The following is a 19,625-nucleotide window of genomic DNA, read 5'->3' as shown; positions in this document are numbered from 1 at the left end:
GGCTGAAGCACCAAATCACCCCGGGTTTTAAATCTTTCCGAGCCAGTCTCTATTTGAAGACTGGCGAGCTGAGAACTTAACCCGGAGTGCTGCCGCTCGGAGCTGATCGCAGCAGCAGCGCTTCCGCCGCCGAAGCCGTGATGTGATGTGATGACGAGCGCGTTCATGTGCAAGAGCAATGGCGTTTTATTCAGGGATATGTATGTACACAGAGCAGAGCTGAGGTCTCGGCTACTTCTTCTGGTGGTTGACGAAGCGCAGGGCGACCAGCGCGAGCAGGCGCGTGACCACGATGAAGCCCAAGACGAAGGCGAAGTTCTTCCAGATCTCGCTGTGCTTCATGAGGAAGACGTCCTCCAGGTAGTCCTTGACCGTCAGGTTCTCGGGCAGCGAGGGCGGCACCCCCGTCATGACCTGGCACCCGATCTCGGACCCGTCGCCGTCGCTCGGGCAGTCGCCGAACGCGATGGCCGAGACCAGCGCCAGCGAGTACTTCTGCGGCGACACGTGGTAGAGCCACTTGTAGCCCTGGGGGATGGAGCTGCCCGGCGGGTTGAAGCCGTTGAACAGGAAGAAGATGGACGACAGCAAGATGCCGAACACCTGCGCCACCTCCACCGTCGGCATCAAGTACGACATGAGCTGGCCGAAGTACGCCTGCCACAGCACGTGCAGGGACAGGTGCAGCCAGTACGCGAGGAAGCTCTTGACACCCGTGAATCCCACCATCGGGTAGTACGGCGCCATGAAGAGCAGCGTGCTGAAGAAGACGTACGGGATCTCGACGACGGTGGAGCCCACGAAGTACCAGAGCGCATTATAGGTCTGGCTAGCGCGCTCCCTGTAGAATGCCAGGCGGTCCTCCGACGCAATGGGCATCACACTTGTGAACGCGATGAAGCCGACGAATCCGGTCGTGCAGAAGAGCATACCCATGCCCGAGTTGATGCCCGAGTACGACGAGTACTCAGCGCTGACGTAGGTGACGCCGATGTGGACACCAAGAACCAGAGCAAGGGCGAAGCGCGTCAAGTTGTACGACGCCGTACGCCAGTACATGTTGAAGAAGCGCTGCATCAAGAACTTCATCTGGGTCAGCTCCGTCGCGGCACGCTTGTCGCTGTACTCCAGTGCTGGAAGCGACGGCGACGGCCGAGACACACCCTCGCGGTCCAAGTTTGACTGCAGGAACTGGAAGTGCTTGCTCTGCTGGAAGATCTGGACGAAGTCCGTCTTGTCGCCGTTGCTGTTGCCCACGCCGGCGCCGATCACCTCCAGCATCCACGTCGCCGGGTTGTAGTTGTCCTCGAGCTTGGCCACGCCGTCGATGGACTCGAAGTACGCGATCATCTCGCTCGCGTTCTTGCCCAGCTCGCCGGCGAACACCGTCTCGCCGCCGCGTTTGAGCAGCAGCAGGCTGTCGAACACGCTGAACACCTCCGAGGACGGCTGGTGGATCGTGCACACGACGGTGCGGCCCGTGTTGGCCACCTTGCGCACGCCGTCCATGATGAGCTTGGCACTGCGCGCGTCCAGGCCGCTCGTGGGCTCGTCCAGGAACAGCACGCTGGGCTGCGCCGCCAGCTCCACGCCGATGGTCAGGCGCTTCATCTGCTCCACGGAGCTGCCGCGGATGATCTGGTCGGCGATCGGGTGCAGGTCCAGCAGGTCCAGGCACTCGTTCACCGAGTCGTACTTGTAGCTGTCGGGCACGTCGGCGCCCTGGCGCAGGAACGCGCTGAACGTGAGCGCCTCGCGGATCGTCGACGACTCCGAGTGGATGTCCATCTGCTCGCAGTAGCCCGTGGACCGGCGGATGGCCAGGTCGGTGGCCGGGTGGCCGTTGAGCAGGATCTGGCCGCGGATCTTGCCTCCCGTCTTGCGGCCGGCGATGACGTCCATGAGCGTGGTCTTGCCTGCGCCCGAGGACCCCATGAGCGCCGTGATGGTGCCGGGCAGCGCGTATCCGCTGATGCCCTTGAGCAGGTCGATGGTGTCCTTGGGGTTGGCCGGGTCCGGCACGGAGTACCACAGGTCCTTGAAGGCGACGGTGACCGGGATGAAGTGCTTCTCGCTGTCGGCGGCAACGTTCAGTACAGCCTCGGGCTCGGTCGACGAGCCACGAGGGGTGGCCATCAAGCCGTAGCTATCGGACGCATCGCCCTTGTTCTCCGAGTCCAGCGTCACGTTTTCGGGGCTCTCGTAGCGGTGGAACTCCAGCGCGATGTACGAGAGGAACATGAAGAAGACGTACGCGGCAGCCATGAACACGATGCCGTACCAGAGCCAGAACTTCTCGGTCGGCACCTCGAACGTGCTGAGCGAGTACTCACCCATGGTCATGTTGAATGTGGCGCAGTAGTCGACACCGTCAAACACGCACGTGTCGAACTTGGAGTCGGAGTACTGGTTCACAGCAAGCGCGCGAACGTCCCAGGACATCGGGTTGAGCCAATACAACCAAATGAAATAGTCCGGAATCTGGTCTTTCGTGATCGTGAACCCGGCAAAGAGGACGAACAGTAAGACCGAAACCATGGAGATCGGGTTGGCCACGTTCAGGTCAGGTGACTCACACGACAGGAAGAAGAACCAGGCCGTGAAGGCGAGGTTTGTGACGAACAGCATCAGCTCGAAGATGAGATACGCGCTAATGGTGGAGACGTAACCGCACATCCAGTAGATGATCGACCCGAAGACCAGACTCTCGATCGCAGCCACCGGAACTTGACTCACTGAATTCGACAACACGAACGATGCGGTACGGAAGAAGTTGGCACGACGCTGCTTGTAGAACACCTCGCGGGCCGCCATAAACATTGGGATCTGAGCTTGCTGGCCGAGCGACACGAACATGACAGCGTTGAAGATGATGCCCATAACCAGCTGAGAATTGGTTTTGTCAAACTGGTAGAACGTGCTTGCATACAGCAGACCCATCAAGATCACCATAACGGTCCGTCCGATCAGAAATGCTGTATCGCAGCAGCGTCAGTTGACGACGAACAACGTCAATCGTGCTTTCCACGAAGCCAAGGTGGAACTCAGGAATGGCCAGCATGTGCTTTTCATTGTCCTCAATCAGGCTGGCGGAAATCGGGCCGTGTAGCTCGTCCATCATCTGCCCGTAGATGCGCAAGCGCGTGAACACATCCGCGTACTGGCTGGCCGAGCGCGGGATACTGCTCGAGGAGATCGAGCTCACTTCGTACTGCGCCTGCTTGTCCGTGCCGAGATCCAGCAGGAAGTCGGCCACGTCGCGACGCGGAGGACACTTGAAGCCGAGACTCTCGAAGTAGCCCAGCGCCTCGGCGCGAGGACCATGGTACATGACGTGGCCCTCGTTCAGGATGACGACGTCGTCGAAGAGCTCGAAGACCTCGGGCGACGGCTGCAGCAGCGAGATGACCACCGTCTTGCGGAACTTCTTGGCGATGCTGCGCTGCGTGGTAATGATGTCGAAGGTGGCGGCGCTGTCGAGGCCCGTGCTGATCTCGTCCATCATCATGACGAACTTGTTGCCGAACTCCATCTCGCCCGTGGTCACGCGCTTGCGCTCTCCGCCGGACACGCCGCGCGTCATGGCGTCGCCCACGATGGTGTTCTGGCAGTTGTCGAGTCCGAGCTGCTGGATGACGATGTCCGGGTAGTGCTTGAACATGGCCCTGGCGGCGTCGAGCGCGGCCTTGTTCTCCTCGGGGGAACCACCAGCCAAGTGCTGGGCCTCGCGCTCGGAGAAGCCTCCACCGCAGCAGGCGTGCGCAAACTCGAGCGTCTCCTTGACACTGAGCGACGGGTAGTGCTTGTCTCGCTGGTTGACATACGATACAAACTGAGGGAGCTGTTTGGTCAGCTTGTTGGAAGCGATCCCGTTGTACGTCAGTTCGCCTTCAACGGTGACGTTCTTGTCGTTGGGGAAGCGGCCGCTGAGCAGCTTCATGAACGAGGACTTGCCCGATCCCGGCTGGCCCAGCACGAGCGTGATAGTGCCGGGCTTAAAGACGCCGCTGACGTTCTTGAGCACCTGCTTCTTGACGACGTGTTTGCTGGAGCGCATCTCCTGGATGCTCGACTTGAGGACGTTGACCAAGGTGGGGAGCTCGGTCTTGACGTTGCTCTCATCCTTGACAATGACGTCGGCGGAGATGGAGACGTCCTTGAAGCGCACCTCCATCTGCGGGAGGTTCTTGCCGAGCGCCTTCTCCATTCGGGAGGCGACGTGGTCGTGCAGCGCCTGGGGTCCGCGGGCCATGAGGGTCTTGCCGTTGTCGTACTCGATGGCGGCTCTCATGGGCGCGTCCGACGTGTCATCGTGCGCGTCGCCCATTGTTTTGATCGCGCCCTAACCTGTGGTCCGAGAAATGTGAACGTGCACAGACTGAAGACTGCGTTGAGGCACCTGGAAGTTGCTGGAGTTGTCGCTCGGAAGCGGCAAATTGGGAAGTGAGCTATCAAACAAGTGGGGACGGACGGAACGTGATGATGTCTCGCTGGCGGTGGCAAACACACTGGAGTTTGCGGGAATTGACAATAACGTGGCGGCACTTGGTGCTGTCTGGGATTACGAGGGTTGTGTGAGTCGCTAATGGCGCCTCACAGCTGATGGTGGAGCTCCGTTTAAGTACGATTCATGGCGGTTGGGAGACTTGGATCGTGGATTTGTATGGAGCTGGCTGGGCCTGGACTTGAGTCAATGGAGTCTAGAGTCGACGACAAGGTGTCGTTCATCTTGGTACATGAACTGTGGACGTTGACGTTCCCTCACGATTATGATCCACATGCATTTTGCCTGTGCTTGCTTGTCCATCGCTATCAACTTGGTCAACAAGGGCTATATTTTCGCTTGGCATTGAAATCGTGGCCGTAACACAATAGCTGATGACGAGCAACGCACAAGGACCGAAATCTATTGCGGTGTGACGACTGCGTGCAGGCTGCTGGAAAATGTATTGTGGCAATTTCGACAAGTACATGGGCTAACAACATCCTGCAGCTGCCATGGTGTACAAATGGCTGGCATGGAGTCTTGTGGCTCCGACCACCATACAGAAGGTCAACAAGCTGTGAACTATTTTTCTTGCTCACCAGACGAAGAATTACTACCATGGTGCGCAGTACAAAAACTTGCTTGAAGTGCAAGAAGATATATTGGTCTTATCGTGACTACGAAACGGGTTACTTCTTCTGGTGGTTGACGAAGCGCAGAGCAAGCAGACCCAAGAAACGGAAGAGCACGATGAAGCCCAAGACGAAGCCGAAGTTCTTGTAGATCTCACTGTGCTTCATGAGGAAGACGTCCTCCATGTACTCCTTCACCGTCATATCCTCGGGAAGGGAGGGCGGCACACCCGTCATGACCTGGCATCCAATCTCCGACCCATCGCCATCACTGGGGCAGTCGCCGAATACGAGTGATGCAACCAACGCCAGCGAGTACTTGTGGGGAGTAATGTGGTAGAGCCACTTGTAGCCCGTCGGGATGGCGCTTCCAGGCGGGTTGAAGCCGTTGAAGAGGAAGAAGATCATTTGCAAGAGCACGCCGAAGATCGAAGCCACCTCCACCGTCGGCATCAAGTACGACATGAGCTGGCCGAAGTACGCCTGCCACAGCACGTGCATCGAGAGGTGCAGCCAGTAAGCGAAGAAGGTCTTGACGCCCGTGAAGCCGACCAGCGGGTAGTACGGCGCCATGAGCAGCAGCGTGCTGAAGAAAACGTACGGGATCTCGACGACGGTGGAGCCCACGAAGTACCAGAGCGCATTATAGGTCTGGCTAGCGCGCTCCCTGTAGAACGCCAGTCGGTCTTCTGTCGCGATTGGGATGACGCTCGTGAACGCGATGAAGCCGATGAATCCAGTCGCGCAGAACAGCATGCCCATACCCGAGTTGATGCCGGCGTACGAACTGTACTCCGCGCTTGCGTAAGTGATGCCAAAAACGACGCCCAGGATCAACGCGAGGCTAAAGCGCGTCAAGTTGTACGACGCCGTGCGCCAGTACATGTTGAAGAAGCGCTGCATCAAGAACTTCATCTGGGTCAGCTCCGTCGCGGCACGCTTGTCGCTGTACTCCAGTGCTGGAAGCGACGGCGACGGCCGAGACACACCCTCGCGGTCCAAGTTTGACTGCAGGAACTGGAAGTGCTTGCTCTGCTGGAAGATCTGGACGAAGTCCGTCTTGTCGCCGTTGCTGTTGCCCACGCCGGCGCCGATCACCTCCAGCATCCACGTCGCCGGGTTGTAGTTGTCCTCGAGCTTGGCCACGCCGTCGATGGACTCGAAGTACGCGATCATCTCGCTCGCGTTCTTGCCCAGCTCGCCGGCGAACACCGTCTCGCCGCCGCGTTTGAGCAGCAGCAGGCTGTCGAACACGCTGAACACCTCCGAGGACGGCTGGTGGATCGTGCACACGACGGTGCGGCCCGTGTTGGCCACCTTGCGCACGCCGTCCATGATGAGCTTGGCACTGCGCGCGTCCAGGCCGCTCGTGGGCTCGTCCAGGAACAGCACGCTGGGCTGCGCCGCCAGCTCCACGCCGATGGTCAGGCGCTTCATCTGCTCCACGGAGCTGCCGCGGATGATCTGGTCGGCGATCGGGTGCAGGTCCAGCAGGTCCAGGCACTCGTTCACCGAGTCGTACTTGTAGCTGTCGGGCACGTCGGCGCCCTGGCGCAGGAACGCGCTGAACGTGAGCGCCTCGCGGATCGTCGACGACTCCGAGTGGATGTCCATCTGCTCGCAGTAGCCCGTGGACCGGCGGATGGCCAGGTCGGTGGCCGGGTGGCCGTTGAGCAGGATCTGGCCGCGGATCTTGCCTCCCGTCTTGCGGCCGGCGATGACGTCCATGAGCGTGGTCTTGCCTGCGCCCGAGGACCCCATGAGCGCCGTGATGGTGCCGGGCAGCGCGTATCCGCTGATGCCCTTGAGCAGGTCGATGGTGTCCTTGGGGTTGGCCGGGTCCGGCACGGAGTACCACAGGTCCTTGAAGGCGACGGTGACCGGGATGAAGTGCTTCTCGCTATCGGGGGTGACTGAAAGCGTTGTCTCGCCGGGGTTGGCAGTGCTTCGGGGCGTCTGGACGAGGCCATAGTCGCTCGTTACTTCGTCCTTGCTGTCGGTGTCAAGCGTCACATTCTCGGGACTTTCGTGTCGGTGGAACTCCAGCGCAATGTACGAGAGGAACATGAAGAAGACGTACGCAGCAGCCATGAACACCATGCCGTACCAGAGCCAGAACTTTTCAGCCGGCACCTCGAACGTGCTGAGCGAGTACTCGCCCATGGTCATGTTGTAGGAGGCGCAGTAGTCAACGTCGTTGTACACGCACGTGTCGAAGCTCGAGTCGGTGTACTGGTTCACGGCAAGCGCGCGCACACCCCACGCCATCGGATTAATCCAATAGATCCAAACGAGGTAGTCCGGAATCTGGTCCTTGGTGATCGTGAACCCGGCAAAGAGAACGAAGAAGAGGATGGAGACCATGGAGATGGGGTTGGCCACGTTCAGGTCGGGCGACGCACAGGAGAGGAAGAAGAACCACGCAGACATGGCCAGATTCGTCATGAACAACATGAGCTCGAACAGCAGGAACGCTTCCACCGTCGCCAAGTAGCCGCACATCCAGTACACGATCGAGCCGAACACCAGACTCTCCGCCAGTCCCAACGGCAGCAGACTGATCGAGTTCGATAGCACGAATGAGGTTGTACGGAAGAAGTTGGCGCGCCGCTGCTTGTAGAATACGTCTCGAGCTGCGATGAATGTCGGGATCTGAGCTTGTTGGCCCAACGACACGAACATAACAGCGTTGAAGATGATACCCATGACGAGCTGGGCATTGGTCTCGTCGAACTGGTAGAACGTACTGGAGTACAGCAGCCCCATCAAAATCACCATAACGGAGCGGCCAACGAGGAACGCCGTGTCACGCATTGTGAGCGTGATCTGGCGCTCAACGACAGCTCTCGTGCTGTCCCAGAAGTTTTGGTGGAACTCAGGAATGGCCAGCATGTGCTTCTCGTTGTCTTCAATCAGGTTAGCGGGAATCGGGCCGTGCAGCTCATCCATCATCCGCGCGTAAATGCGCGAGCGCGTGAACACATCCGCGTACTGGCTGGCCGAGCGCGGGATACTGCTCGAGGAGATCGAGCTCACTTCGTACTGCGCCTGCTTGTCCGTGCCGAGATCCAGCAGGAAGTCGGCCACGTCGCGACGCGGAGGACACTTGAAGCCGAGACTCTCGAAGTAGCCCAGCGCCTCGGCGCGAGGACCATGGTACATGACGTGGCCCTCGTTCAGGATGACGACGTCGTCGAAGAGCTCGAAGACCTCGGGCGACGGCTGCAGCAGCGAGATGACCACCGTCTTGCGGAACTTCTTGGCGATGCTGCGCTGCGTGGTAATGATGTCGAAGGTGGCGGCGCTGTCGAGGCCCGTGCTGATCTCGTCCATCATCATGACGAACTTGTTGCCGAACTCCATCTCGCCCGTGGTCACGCGCTTGCGCTCTCCGCCGGACACGCCGCGCGTCATGGCGTCGCCCACGATGGTGTTCTGGCAGTTGTCGAGTCCGAGCTGCTGGATGACGATGTCCGGGTAGTGCTTGAACATGGCCCTGGCGGCGTCGAGCGCGGCCTTGTTCTCCTCGGGGGAACCACCAGCCAAGTGCTGGGCCTCGCGCTCGGAGAAGCCTCCACCGCAGCAGGCGTGCGCAAACTCGAGCGTCTCCTTGACACTGAGCGACGGGTAGTGCTTGTCGCGCTGCGTAACGTACGACACGAACTGCGGTAGACGCCGGAGGAGCTCGTTGGCTGGTGTGCCGTTGTAAGTCACCTCGCCTTCGTTCGTGACATTCTTGTCGCTGGGGAAGCGGCCGCTGAGCAGCTTCATGAGCGAGGACTTGCCCGATCCCGGCTGACCCAGCACGAGCGTGATGGTTCCGGGCTTGAAGACGCCGCTGACGTGCTGAAGGATCTGCTTGCGGACCGTGTGCTTCTTGGCGCCCAGACCGCGGACGCCCTTCATGAGCTCATTGGCGAGCGTGGGCAGCTCCGTCTTGATGTCGGTCTCATCCTTGACGACGATGTCGGCGGCGATGGACACGTCCTTGAAGCGCACCTCCATCTGCGGGAGGGCTCGGCCGAGCGCCTTCTCCATGCGGGAGGAGACGTGGTCGTGCAGCGCCTGCGGTCCTTGGGCCATGAGCGTCTTGCCGTTGTCGTACTCGATGGTGGCGCGCATGGGCTGGCCGGAGGCGTCCGGTGGTGACGTCGGCATGGTAATACTTGGACTCCTGGATGGACGTTCGCTTTCTGAGTGAGGAGTGGCGTCCAGGGAGCAAATTGGAAAGTGAGGATGGCTCCTGGTGGGTTGGTCTCGGTCGGGGCGTCAAAGTGACCGACGCGCAGCCTTACCTAATCATTGGTAACCGACTGAAGTGATAGGCAGTAGACATGTCCAAGCGCCCTGCAATGCAACTGCAGAAGATCGCACAGGTGATTATGAAGACGCGGCGGAATAATCGAGTGCGCGATGATGCACAGAAAGACCCACACTCTCCAGATTCCGACCGTCGACAAGGGGTTTTGTGGCTTTCCTCGATCGGGCACACTTTCGCACCACGCTACTGCCGTGAAGGCGCATATTTGCCTTTTTTGCAGTCGAGCACCCAAGTGTGAGCTGATATGCATTTGCACGACCCATTCCTTTTGGGTACGCCGTAGCTTTGATGTCGCAACGAAGGAGTGAATGTCACCGTAGTTTACGGGCGGATCGATTAAAAAGCGGCTGGTCTCGCATGGATGTACTGTAGACTGTCCAATCGAGCTGTACAAAGGCAAATGTCTTACCAGTGACAAGCTTCTTTCATGGCGCCCACATCAGTGTGAATTATCTCGGACTTAAGCGAGGTCCCGTCAACACGCCGACTATAACTCCGCCGTTGCCAGCTCCCGATTGGCTGGTATCTCTTCTTCACCTACCCCTCGTAATACAGTCGGTAGCAACTTGCTACATGTATTGCCGCTTGCAAATACTTTGCCCTCTAAAATAGACCACGCCTGTCTCTTAATATGAGTGGGCACGAGATAGGCGAGGGCTGATTTAGCTTTATGCTTTGGTGGGGGCCACTTTTAGGCCCAGAAACTCGGTTTGGCCCGTCTAGCATGGCATTTCTGCGTTTCCAAGTCGTAGCAAAGCCTGAAACAGACCCCAACCTTGCATCTTAGACCTGTACTGGCGATATATATAAATCAGACCTAGGTCTTAATTAAGAGCTTGCTAGACTAAAATAGAGATTATTAACGAGATAATAAGCATGCGTTGGCCAAAATATCTGCAAACGGCAATACTAGCAAGCCACAAGACAGCTTTGATGCATTCAACGGCGTAGGATCGGAGGATCGGAGGATCGGTGGCGGTGAAGGAAAACCTGGTGTACTGTATTCTTGATGAAGCACAGCCAGCGCCCAGGAACACATGACGCCGAACACGCGCGTCGCCGCTGTGCCGCGGCTTGAGTCAAGTCACAGCAGACTCTTGATCCATCCTGCCCGTCGGGCGGCCACCTGTTCCTGGACTTGTTCTACGAGCGTGGGGCTCTTTATCTGGAGCAAGCTGCGGATAGTGTAGGGCGTTTTGCTGTTAGTGGAATTTACTAGACACTAACTCACTGTTAGCTGTACGTTTGCTGACTGTTAGTTGACGAGTTAGTAGCAAGAGAATAATCATGATATATATCTTAAGGCTGATTGCAGTTAATGTCTTTCTTACCTACGGAAGAGATCTAAACACTCTGCGCCCTTGAGACCCGTCTTCTAGCGAAATATATTCGGGTCAGGCCGAATTCAGCTCTGCGTCTTCAAACTCGTCGACCATCTCGATCGGAGTGTGACGGGCCAGGTTCCAGGTCGGTCTTTCCCACCCTACCCATTTTATCAGGTACAGTCGCTGCATATCAACAGTCTTACGTGCGTAGATGCTTTCAACAACAAATACAGCACCGCCATCGCTGCTAATAGAGGATCTAGCCTCACTATTAGTTCTGTCCGCACGAGTTGGTCCTTAAAAAATAAAACACAACTTAACGGATGGGACTATCCGATCTAGACTGGCACTTCAACTAACTACGGCTCTGGCGCTGCACTGGCATCAAGAGTAGACTTGGCAGCATCTAATGTGATAGAACCGTTGAGTTGGGACAATGTGGGCCACAATATCGAATTAAAAGCGTCTTATCTCTTAACATATAGAAATCGGAGCGCGTAGATAAAGTTATTGAAGTGTAAAAATCTTTAGTAATTTCCGTTTTTGTGCAAAAATTAGTGGTGCTCGTTCGGCAAATACATGTTAGCAAAATTTACTAGACACTAACTAACTGTTATACTGGGAACACCCGGGGTGGACAGCTCCCAACGGATTAATTGGACGCGTAAGCGTAACCTGGCGCAACCTTCGTGCTACACCAGCCAGAAGGATGTTGACCGAACAGGTTGAACGGCAACTACAGACTGAGGCAGGAAATGCACGTCAACAGAGCTTCAGAAAGTGAACTGCGGCACGCGCGATATTCATGGGTGTGGCCCCACAGGGGCCACGCCCTTGAATCACGCGGGCCACAGCTCTTCCTTAACATGGCAATTAGCACCGGTACCATCACCAGCGTTTATACCACTGGTGTTCCCAGCCAAGTCGAAGACGACCTAGTTTACACGTACAGCTGACTCTATAGTTAGTGTATAGGGAGAACGCTAGCTGCGGACAATGGAGGTCGGCGGCGTGGCCTTCACGCATGAGCTACACGCGTCGGTGCTGGTGCAGGCTCGCGTGGAGTCGCTCTGCTTGGTCATGCGGGGCATCAATAATTACTGTGCTACTCAAACCCAAGAGCTCGGACAATGGGGCTATCTGGGCAACGCGGCGCCTGCGTCACTTGACACCCCTCCATGTTCGATGTCGGAATCCAGCAACTGAGCAACACCCTCCGATGTGGGCATTGTAACTTACAACGCGCCTTACGAGTTGTAAGGTGCTCTTCTGTTCCTGGACTCCTGCTTTCATCCTATCCGTCTCGCTGTCAGCTGAGCTTCCGCTTCGCGGTCTCCAAAATTATTGCTATCGGTTCAAGACCACTAAAAAAATATTGCAGAACGCTATCTTCGCGTTGAATTCGCTGCTGTCAGATTGCGTGCCGATGGTCGCTTCATCGTGAAAACATCCTCCAGGTTCATTACACTTTTTCGAATTGTAACTGAGCTATCCACTTATCGTCTCGCGCGCCAACGGCGACGATCACTTGCGGTCAGTAGTACGGCCTCAGGGATCGGACAATATATATTGGATATTGATTGTCGGCGAGGCAGTCATCACAATCAATATTGTACCAATATCAATATTTGCCCCAATATATTGCCATACTTGCCTTTAGTATGGCGATATATTGTACTGTACATGTACTAGAGTATATGAGTACGTTGAGTAATGTTAGCATGAATCGTCATGGCACTTATCCCCAATGGTTAGCGAGTCTTTACCCCTAACTGTACGTGTCTGAACATGATTGACGGTCTTCCTAGTGTCTAAAGCGAAAGTGACCAAACAGAAGCATCGACGAGCAATGTTGGAGACTCGGTTGGGGTACCTCTCCCTATTTCATGACGTCTGTTGCCAAGGACACAAGCCAAGTTATTATCACCGACGTAGGTACCGCAGTAACGCTGCAGCTCTGAGGTCTAAGTGTCCCCCCTCCTACGCATACGAAGTCTTTTCGCACGTAGTCGCAGTATCTACTCAAATTTATTACGTATACATGTTGGTGCTATTACGTGGCTGTAAAGAAAACAGAAGTGCAGCCCTGCGGACCTCAAGGCTACTCTCATGGAGATAACCATAGCTCGATAAGAGAGCAAGTCTGACGGGAAACGTGAAATGTCACGAGATGCCAGTCTGTCACGAGCAGATCATCAGCTGTTAGCAGGTGATGGATTGTACACATTTGTGTGGCAGATACCAAGGGCAACTTGCATGTTGAAGTGTCGAAGCTTCGCGAAGGTGTGATCAACTTGACCAGGTTCTAGATGCTAGTACTGTAGCTGTAGCTGAGGTAGCTTGGCAGTTAAAGCTTTCAATGTAATCTCACTTTCCATTCGGCATCGCAAGAGAGAAGAGCACAACAGCGTTATTTGAAGAAACTGACACTCGATTAAGTACTGACGATGGATTGGGGTCTGATGACCAGCGAAGTGCTATTAAGGCTGTCAGAAGTATTCAATAGGCAACAGCCACGGAAAAAGGAGAGGAAAACTAGCTTATAGTGCTCTTTAATATCGTAAGAGTAAGTAGGGGCAGTTTTTCTTCCTGAGCAATATTGACAATAAATAGTGGATATTGATGACATCGCTACAATACAATATTGATGCCCAACAATATTATAATTTTACAATATCAATTTTTATTTTCCGATCCCTGGTACGGCCTGCAGGTCAAAGGGCTAAAAAGCTCTTCAATGTGTATTCGACGCTGATTGGTGGAATATATTGAAGTTGGTCCAGTGTGAGCGTTTATTCAAGAAACCAAGGGTGTGTTCCTCCAGTTCCGCTGTTCGATTCCGTCGGATTGAACAATCCGCCAATTGAGAAGCATTCAGCGGATTTCTCTACCCGCTAAACCGGACGCTCACTGGCATCTGCTGCCTGCCAAGTTGCGCTATGAGATTAAATAAAAACTGGTGTAAGTTAGGGTGAATGCAATTGGAGGTGCAGCTGGTTGACTTTGACCTACGTCGAGTCCTGGGGCTCATGCCAAAAGGGTTCGCGCACTTGATCGTTGCCGTACTATAAGCCCTGATGTTTCCTGCGTTACTCGCGGGGCGAGACGCAGTTTGCATTGGAGTACATTCTAATATGTGAGTTGGAAGGCGACAGCGCTCGGTGCTATAGTACATGTGCTACAGTAATACCTATCAACGTACACTATATTCGCAGCGTGTTGTGGGGTGTCTTTGGCCGTCAGCCCCGTTTTCGGGGCACTTGGTTTGGACTTCTCCTCATTGTACATACTCAATGGCTAGGCTTCCCCGTCGCTGTCGCTGCAATAGTCGACTTGCTTGCTTTGCCCGCGGATTTACTGGATGCATCCGTCTTCCCCGTACGTCAAATTTTGAAGACTCTATGAAAACAAAGTGCTCGATCAGCTACGAAGCAGTGCATTTTTACACCATAAGCTTAGAACACATCCTTAACGCAAGAAGCTTTTACCATTGCGTGAGTAAAGCGAAGTCATTTAGCTGCGCCTCCTAAAGACCAGCAGTCGCCGAAGCAGTGCATTAACAGGTCAATTGGGTTCTGCTTTGGCGTAGGAGTCTCGATCGTGCTAGTGACTTGTGAGCAGCGCTCGCCAATACTCTTATACTCTTAATACAGTAGCTACTTCCAGTGACATAACTGAATAACTTACTGGCACAAACAATTCAAACTACAGCATGTCGGTATACCCATCGGAGTAGGAAGTTGGGTTATCTTACAACAAACTAGCAAACTATATTTCATCAGCACCACAAGTTGTAAATCACAATGGGCGAACGCTCCAAAATTTATTGAACACGACTCTGTGGAAGTCAACTACTTAAGTACTCACTATCCAGCCCCACCAGGGCAAACCGGTTGCGGCTACGTCTACTGTCAGTTCTTCTCCATACCGCTCATGAACTCGACGGTGGCACGCTGACAAGATGAGCACGACGCCAACGAAGTCGTAGTCAGACAACTACCCGCTTCGGAGTGATGAGTCTTTGCAGAGTGACGCAGTCGAAGTGCACTCATGAATTGACCAGGATCGATGCGGTGTCGTTATCTTTCTCTAGCCGAAGGAGAGGTATCTCGAAAATGTACAGTACTCTCCATGTAGTGCAGAGAGACCGATGCAAACAGAATGGCAACAAAGATATTGAGTGTATTCGTAGGGATATGTGTATTGCAGCAATAACTACGAAGGTATGTATGCGTTAGCGATTGTCATAAAGAGTCTGCAACGCCGACTCAAAACACTACAGCATGATGTGACGTTGTTGTTGTTGTTGTTGTTGTTGATCATAGCATGCCTATTAGACCAGCGACTGCTGCGGAGACTTGATCTCCACGAACGCAGGCGACTTGGGCTTGCCGCCGCTGTGGAACAGCGCCTCGATGTCTTCGAGCATGATGCCCTTCGTCTCCGGGCAGAATAAGTACACGAACACGCCGCAGATGCAGCACAGACCCGCGAACAGGAAGAACACACCGTTGATGTTCAGGTGCGGGAAGAGCTTGACCACCTCCGTCATGACGGCGCCCATGGCCCAGTTGGCCGCCGTCGACAGCGCCACGGCCAGCGCGCGCACGCCCAACGGGAAGATCTCAGCCGGGTAGATCCAGCACACGGGCTCCCACGAGATGGCGAAGTTGAACACGAAGAAGGCCGAGCCCACGCAGATGAACCAGCCGCCCACCTTGGGGCAACCGGCGTCGCCCACGTTGCGTCGCAGATAGCCGTGAACAAGATAGCAGCGAACAGGTGGCCGACGACCATGCCCACAGCGCCGATGAGCAGAAGCTGGCGGCGGCCGAACGTGTCCACCCATCGCATGGCCGGGATGGTGCTGAGGAAGTTGACGCCCGAGAGGAAGAAGGCCGCGTAGATGCCGGCGTTCGTGATGTCCTTGAAGATGAGAGCGCCGTAGCTCATGATGGGGTTGATGCCCGTGGCCTGCTGCAGCACTTGCAGCATCATCGCGATGATCACGCGCTTGCGGACACTCGGCTCGAAGATCTCCAGCAGCCCCTTGTCGTCGGCCTCCTCCTCTGCGATCTGGTCGCCGATCACCTCCAGCTCGTGGCCCACGTTGTCGGTCTGGCGGAGGCGCTTGAGGACACGCTCGGCCTCCTCCTTGCCCTTGTGCCTGTATGTCCAGCGAGGACTCTCCGGTACGAACCAGATGCCCAGCAGCACCACGATAGGCGGTGCCATGGAGATGCCGTTGGTTGTGCGCCAGCCACGGTCGTGGTTGTACACGATGATGTTGACGACGTTGGCCAAGAAGAGTCCGATGACCACAGTCATCTGCATGAAGCCCGAGAGCATGCCGCGCAGCTCCTTGGGGGCCATCTCGGCGCCGAACAGCGGCAGCGAGAAGGACGAGTTGCCCACGCCGAAGCCCTGGATGATGCGGGCGATGTACATGAGCGTGTGCGCCTGCGACTTGTTGAAGCAAACCCAGCACGTGCCGCCGCAGAAGAGCAGGCCGGCGCAGAAGATCGTGGCGCGGCGGCCGAGCTTGTCGGCCACGAAGCCGCCGATGAAGGCGCCCACAAGGCAGCCCAGGTTGTAGGCCATGTTGTACCAGACCGTGAAGGTGGTCCACTCGTCCGGCAGGTCGGACGTGGAGCGCGTGCACTCCTCGTAGGTGAAGTTGTGCCAGCCGACGCAGTAGTCGTAGAGGAACGAGTCCATGATGAGCATGGACGACGTCACGCCCTGGTCATAGCCGAAGAACATGCCGCCGAGCGCGGCGAACACGCACACGACGATGGCATAGGTGCGCGAGCCCTCGGTCGGTGTGTCGTCGATGTCGGGGTGCTGCGTGCTCACGATCGGCCCGCCCGCCATGGTTCCGAAGCAGCGGTCGCGAGGAGATCAGCAGGGAGGGAGCCCGTTTGCTCTCGGCACCTCTTGCTTGCGAAGAAGATTGAAGAGTGAGAGTGACCGAAGACCGCGCCTCGCTTCGGCTGGCTGGCCCGCAGGCAGCCTGCGCTGCAGGTTCAAGCAACGAGGCGGCCGGTCTGGCATCACCGACAGTGGCTGCGAAGCGAAGCGACTTGCAGAGCGATCTTGAAGTTGTCAGCGGAGACTATAGTCGCGGGTCCCTGTCACGTCGACGGCGAGCTCCTCTCCGCTTGATTTATCCGAGCCATCACGTGATGCCCTATTCGTTTTGCCTACCGGTCTGTACTGTAGTGCACGCAAATGCTGTTAGCCGGCTCAGGTCTGAAGTATTCCCAGCAAGGGTCCCAGCGAAAGCATACTCTGGTTCATACGATCGCGCTCGGTGCCACTGTAGTGACGGTGCTAGCTTGAAGTTAGGCCCGCCCGGCACAGGTCCAAAGTGAGGTTGTCGCTCTAGTCGTGCGGTGAGGCGGCCGCATCTTGTACTATGTATGCCGTCCAGCTGCAAGGCTGAAGTGCACCGGCATCAAGTCCCTCACGTACGATTCTGCCATTGTGGCGGAGAGCATTGGCACCGACAAGACGAGGCATTTTCGCAAGCGGGACGAGGGTGGATGTTTAACAAGATCGCCGGTACTGCGTCAACGGTTCCCAAGCCGCGGTTCGCCGACTAGAGCGCGCTGATTTTAATTTTTTGCGTTGTGCGGATTCTAGCAGAGTGCAAAAGCTCTCTCAAGACTCGAGTCGAGCATCATCAACTTGAACTCTTTAGTAGGAGTGACAACTACTTGATTCATCGGCCTGGACGTTGGCCTCGCCGGCTGCGAGTCGTTGTGCGCGAGAGTGCAAGTCGCCTTCATATGCTATCTTCGGGGAGGGCGGCGCACGACTGTTTGACGTAAGCCAGCGAGTTGTGCGTGTGTGTGGCGCTGTGTCACGGCCACGGCATGCATTGCACGCGGTGCAGAGATCTACCGCATTAGTTAGTTGGGTTGCGCCTTACCGCAACGGCGCCGCTTGGATCCTGCGTTCCTAGTGTCCATTGCTCCGGTCGAGCTCGAGGTCGTGGGGTTCTTCGCAGGTTTGCGAGCTTCCTACTGGGGTGACAGCTTCGTCTTCAGAAGTCTGAATCAGCGAACTTCGACTCGAGCAATGGGCTGTCAACTGCAACTTGGTCCCGCGACAGTAAGATCTGTCTTGAAAATAAGCCCCGGGTCTAAAGCTCTCTCCGTCAAGTTACCTCTTGAGTAAGGTCCATCGACTGCTCTACTAATATTTAGGAGACTAAAGTACTAAGTATTCAGAAGTTCTGATAGTTCTGAATCAGAACTATTCTAGCAGTACAAACTGTAATATTCAATCTTATAGTATATTGCAGAAGACAGTTATACCATCCTTTTTGAATTTATCGAACAACCAGACATCATAGTTTCAATAAGCATTATTACTACCAGACTATGTTACAATAGTTAGAAGGAATAATAAAGTTATTAGTCCCTCATATCAATCGTTAATTTGCCGAAATGATGTTTTGCCTAAAAGGTAGATAGTAATTCATCAAAATCAACAGCTAAAAACCCGCTGTAAAATCCAAGTCAAATCTAATCTTGGTGTTTTACTTCCGGCTCACAATACAAAATCTTACGCTAGGTATAAACAAAGTGTTGACTACGATGTTCATTAAGATTGAGTAATAGTACGGTTATGAAGCTGATATGTTGTCAGTTAGTAGGGTTGTTTCGTGCACCAGTGTCGGCAGAGTTATGTCTGTAATTTCATGAGTTTAATCATACTTAGTAGAGAACCGCTATTGATGTCTTAACTCTTTTGCGATGAATTTTATACTTGGAATTTGTATGGGTAACTCCCAATACAATACCATAAAACATGGCTAGATGCATGGTTTTACGCCGCAACCCGCAAACCAAAATCGGACATAAGACTTGGTTTTGTTCGTACCTAATGTAAAACATGCTACTTTAGCCATGTTTTAGTACGGTTACCGCCCCGACCCTTACTGGCTAAAATTATCATTCAAAATTCTGATTGGAGTGATTTTATAAAACATGCTAGTTAGCCATGCTTTGCGCAGAACCATCTCAAAATGGTTGATGGGCCATCCCCGTAATAAAGGGCTGACGAATTTGCACATAAGTACTTTCGTGCACTTTCGAGCACTGCACGAAACAGCCCTATCAGTTAGTCTAATTTGTAGTACTAACGACAATGATTGAGATTTTGTCTGCTCTGTTGGCGGCAAGTAGGGATGTATCGAGTGTTGAGCGTCCAAACACGGCTTTCGCTAGGTGGCTCACGCCTGTACACGATTGGCATCTCCCTACAGGCATACTTCTATCGGGTTGAGCGAGATATGACCGTGCTTGGTTCTGGGTTTAAAGTCCGTGTGCGTAGCGTAGCACACGGACTTTAAACTATAGACGTTGTCTTGACTTGCCGAGCAGGCTACACTTCACCGTCTCCCCAGATCTACGTTACAGAACATCGGTTACGCACACATTTCATGTAAGTTGAGCGACTATCGCTTAGTTACCATGCGGTGGAACCAGTATTTCGTACGTATGGACACCCTTGTATGTATTAGTCTCGCCCATGTAAAACGGTCACCGTTGCTAGCCATAGTTCTGAGTAAGGCGCAAGTCTAAAAAGCGTGAGATTAAAAGGGTTAGGTAATTTAAGCGGCCCATTCTGAGAATGAATCGTGTCCTGGTATTGGTTTAGCTCACCAGAAACAATATCAAATGGATCACTGCAGTATAGCGAGCTTGACTTCGCTCAGCACCTGTGAGCCACAGATTTGAGCTTGTACGCCCCTGAAAGCCATTGACTTGTTACATTGTGTATTGAGATTTGGCTAGTGTTCAAAAGTGCAAAAAAATTGATAACCCCTCAACGCCCACACGTTGTAGATA

At 54.8% G+C, this 19,625-nt stretch overlaps 4 protein-coding genes across 4 annotated transcripts; all 4 read right to left on the bottom strand.

The window, feature by feature from the left end:
- Window positions 1-231: 231 nt before the first annotated feature.
- Window positions 232-2,880, bottom strand: PHYSODRAFT_338330 (hypothetical protein; the record flags this gene model as incomplete). The annotated part of the gene is made up of 1 exon (XM_009536123.1): window positions 232-2,880. The coding sequence occupies one exon, from the start codon at window positions 2,878-2,880 to the stop codon at window positions 232-234; it is 2,649 nt and encodes an 882-aa protein (XP_009534418.1).
- A 393-nt stretch (window positions 2,881-3,273) lies between these two features.
- Window positions 3,274-4,327, bottom strand: PHYSODRAFT_254686 (hypothetical protein; the record flags this gene model as incomplete). Its single annotated transcript, XM_009536122.1, has 1 exon — window positions 3,274-4,327. A coding segment is annotated over one exon (1,054 nt), but the record flags the coding sequence as incomplete, so codon positions are not given.
- Window positions 4,328-5,175: 848 nt separating this feature from the next.
- On the bottom strand, window positions 5,176-9,276 carry PHYSODRAFT_521311 (pleiotropic drug resistance protein ABC superfamily; the record flags this gene model as incomplete). The annotated part of the gene is made up of 2 exons (XM_009536121.1): window positions 5,176-9,027; window positions 9,082-9,276. The coding sequence occupies 2 exons, from the start codon at window positions 9,274-9,276 to the stop codon at window positions 5,176-5,178; spliced, it is 4,047 nt and encodes a 1,348-aa protein (XP_009534416.1).
- Window positions 9,277-15,097: 5,821 nt separating this feature from the next.
- PHYSODRAFT_338327 (hypothetical protein) lies at window positions 15,098-16,638 on the bottom strand (the record flags this gene model as incomplete). Its single annotated transcript, XM_009536120.1, has 2 exons — window positions 15,098-15,481; window positions 15,559-16,638. 2 exons carry the CDS (start codon window positions 16,636-16,638, stop codon window positions 15,098-15,100), a joined length of 1,464 nt encoding a protein of 487 aa, XP_009534415.1.
- Window positions 16,639-19,625: the final 2,987 nt, after the last annotated feature.

This window comes from Phytophthora sojae, assembly GCF_000149755.1.
Source record: "Phytophthora sojae unplaced genomic scaffold PHYSOscaffold_9, whole genome shotgun sequence".
NCBI lineage: Eukaryota > Oomycota > Peronosporomycetes > Peronosporales > Peronosporaceae > Phytophthora > Phytophthora sojae.
Note: the sequence above shows the minus strand (reverse complement) of the source record. Positions and strands in the feature narration are given on the sequence as shown.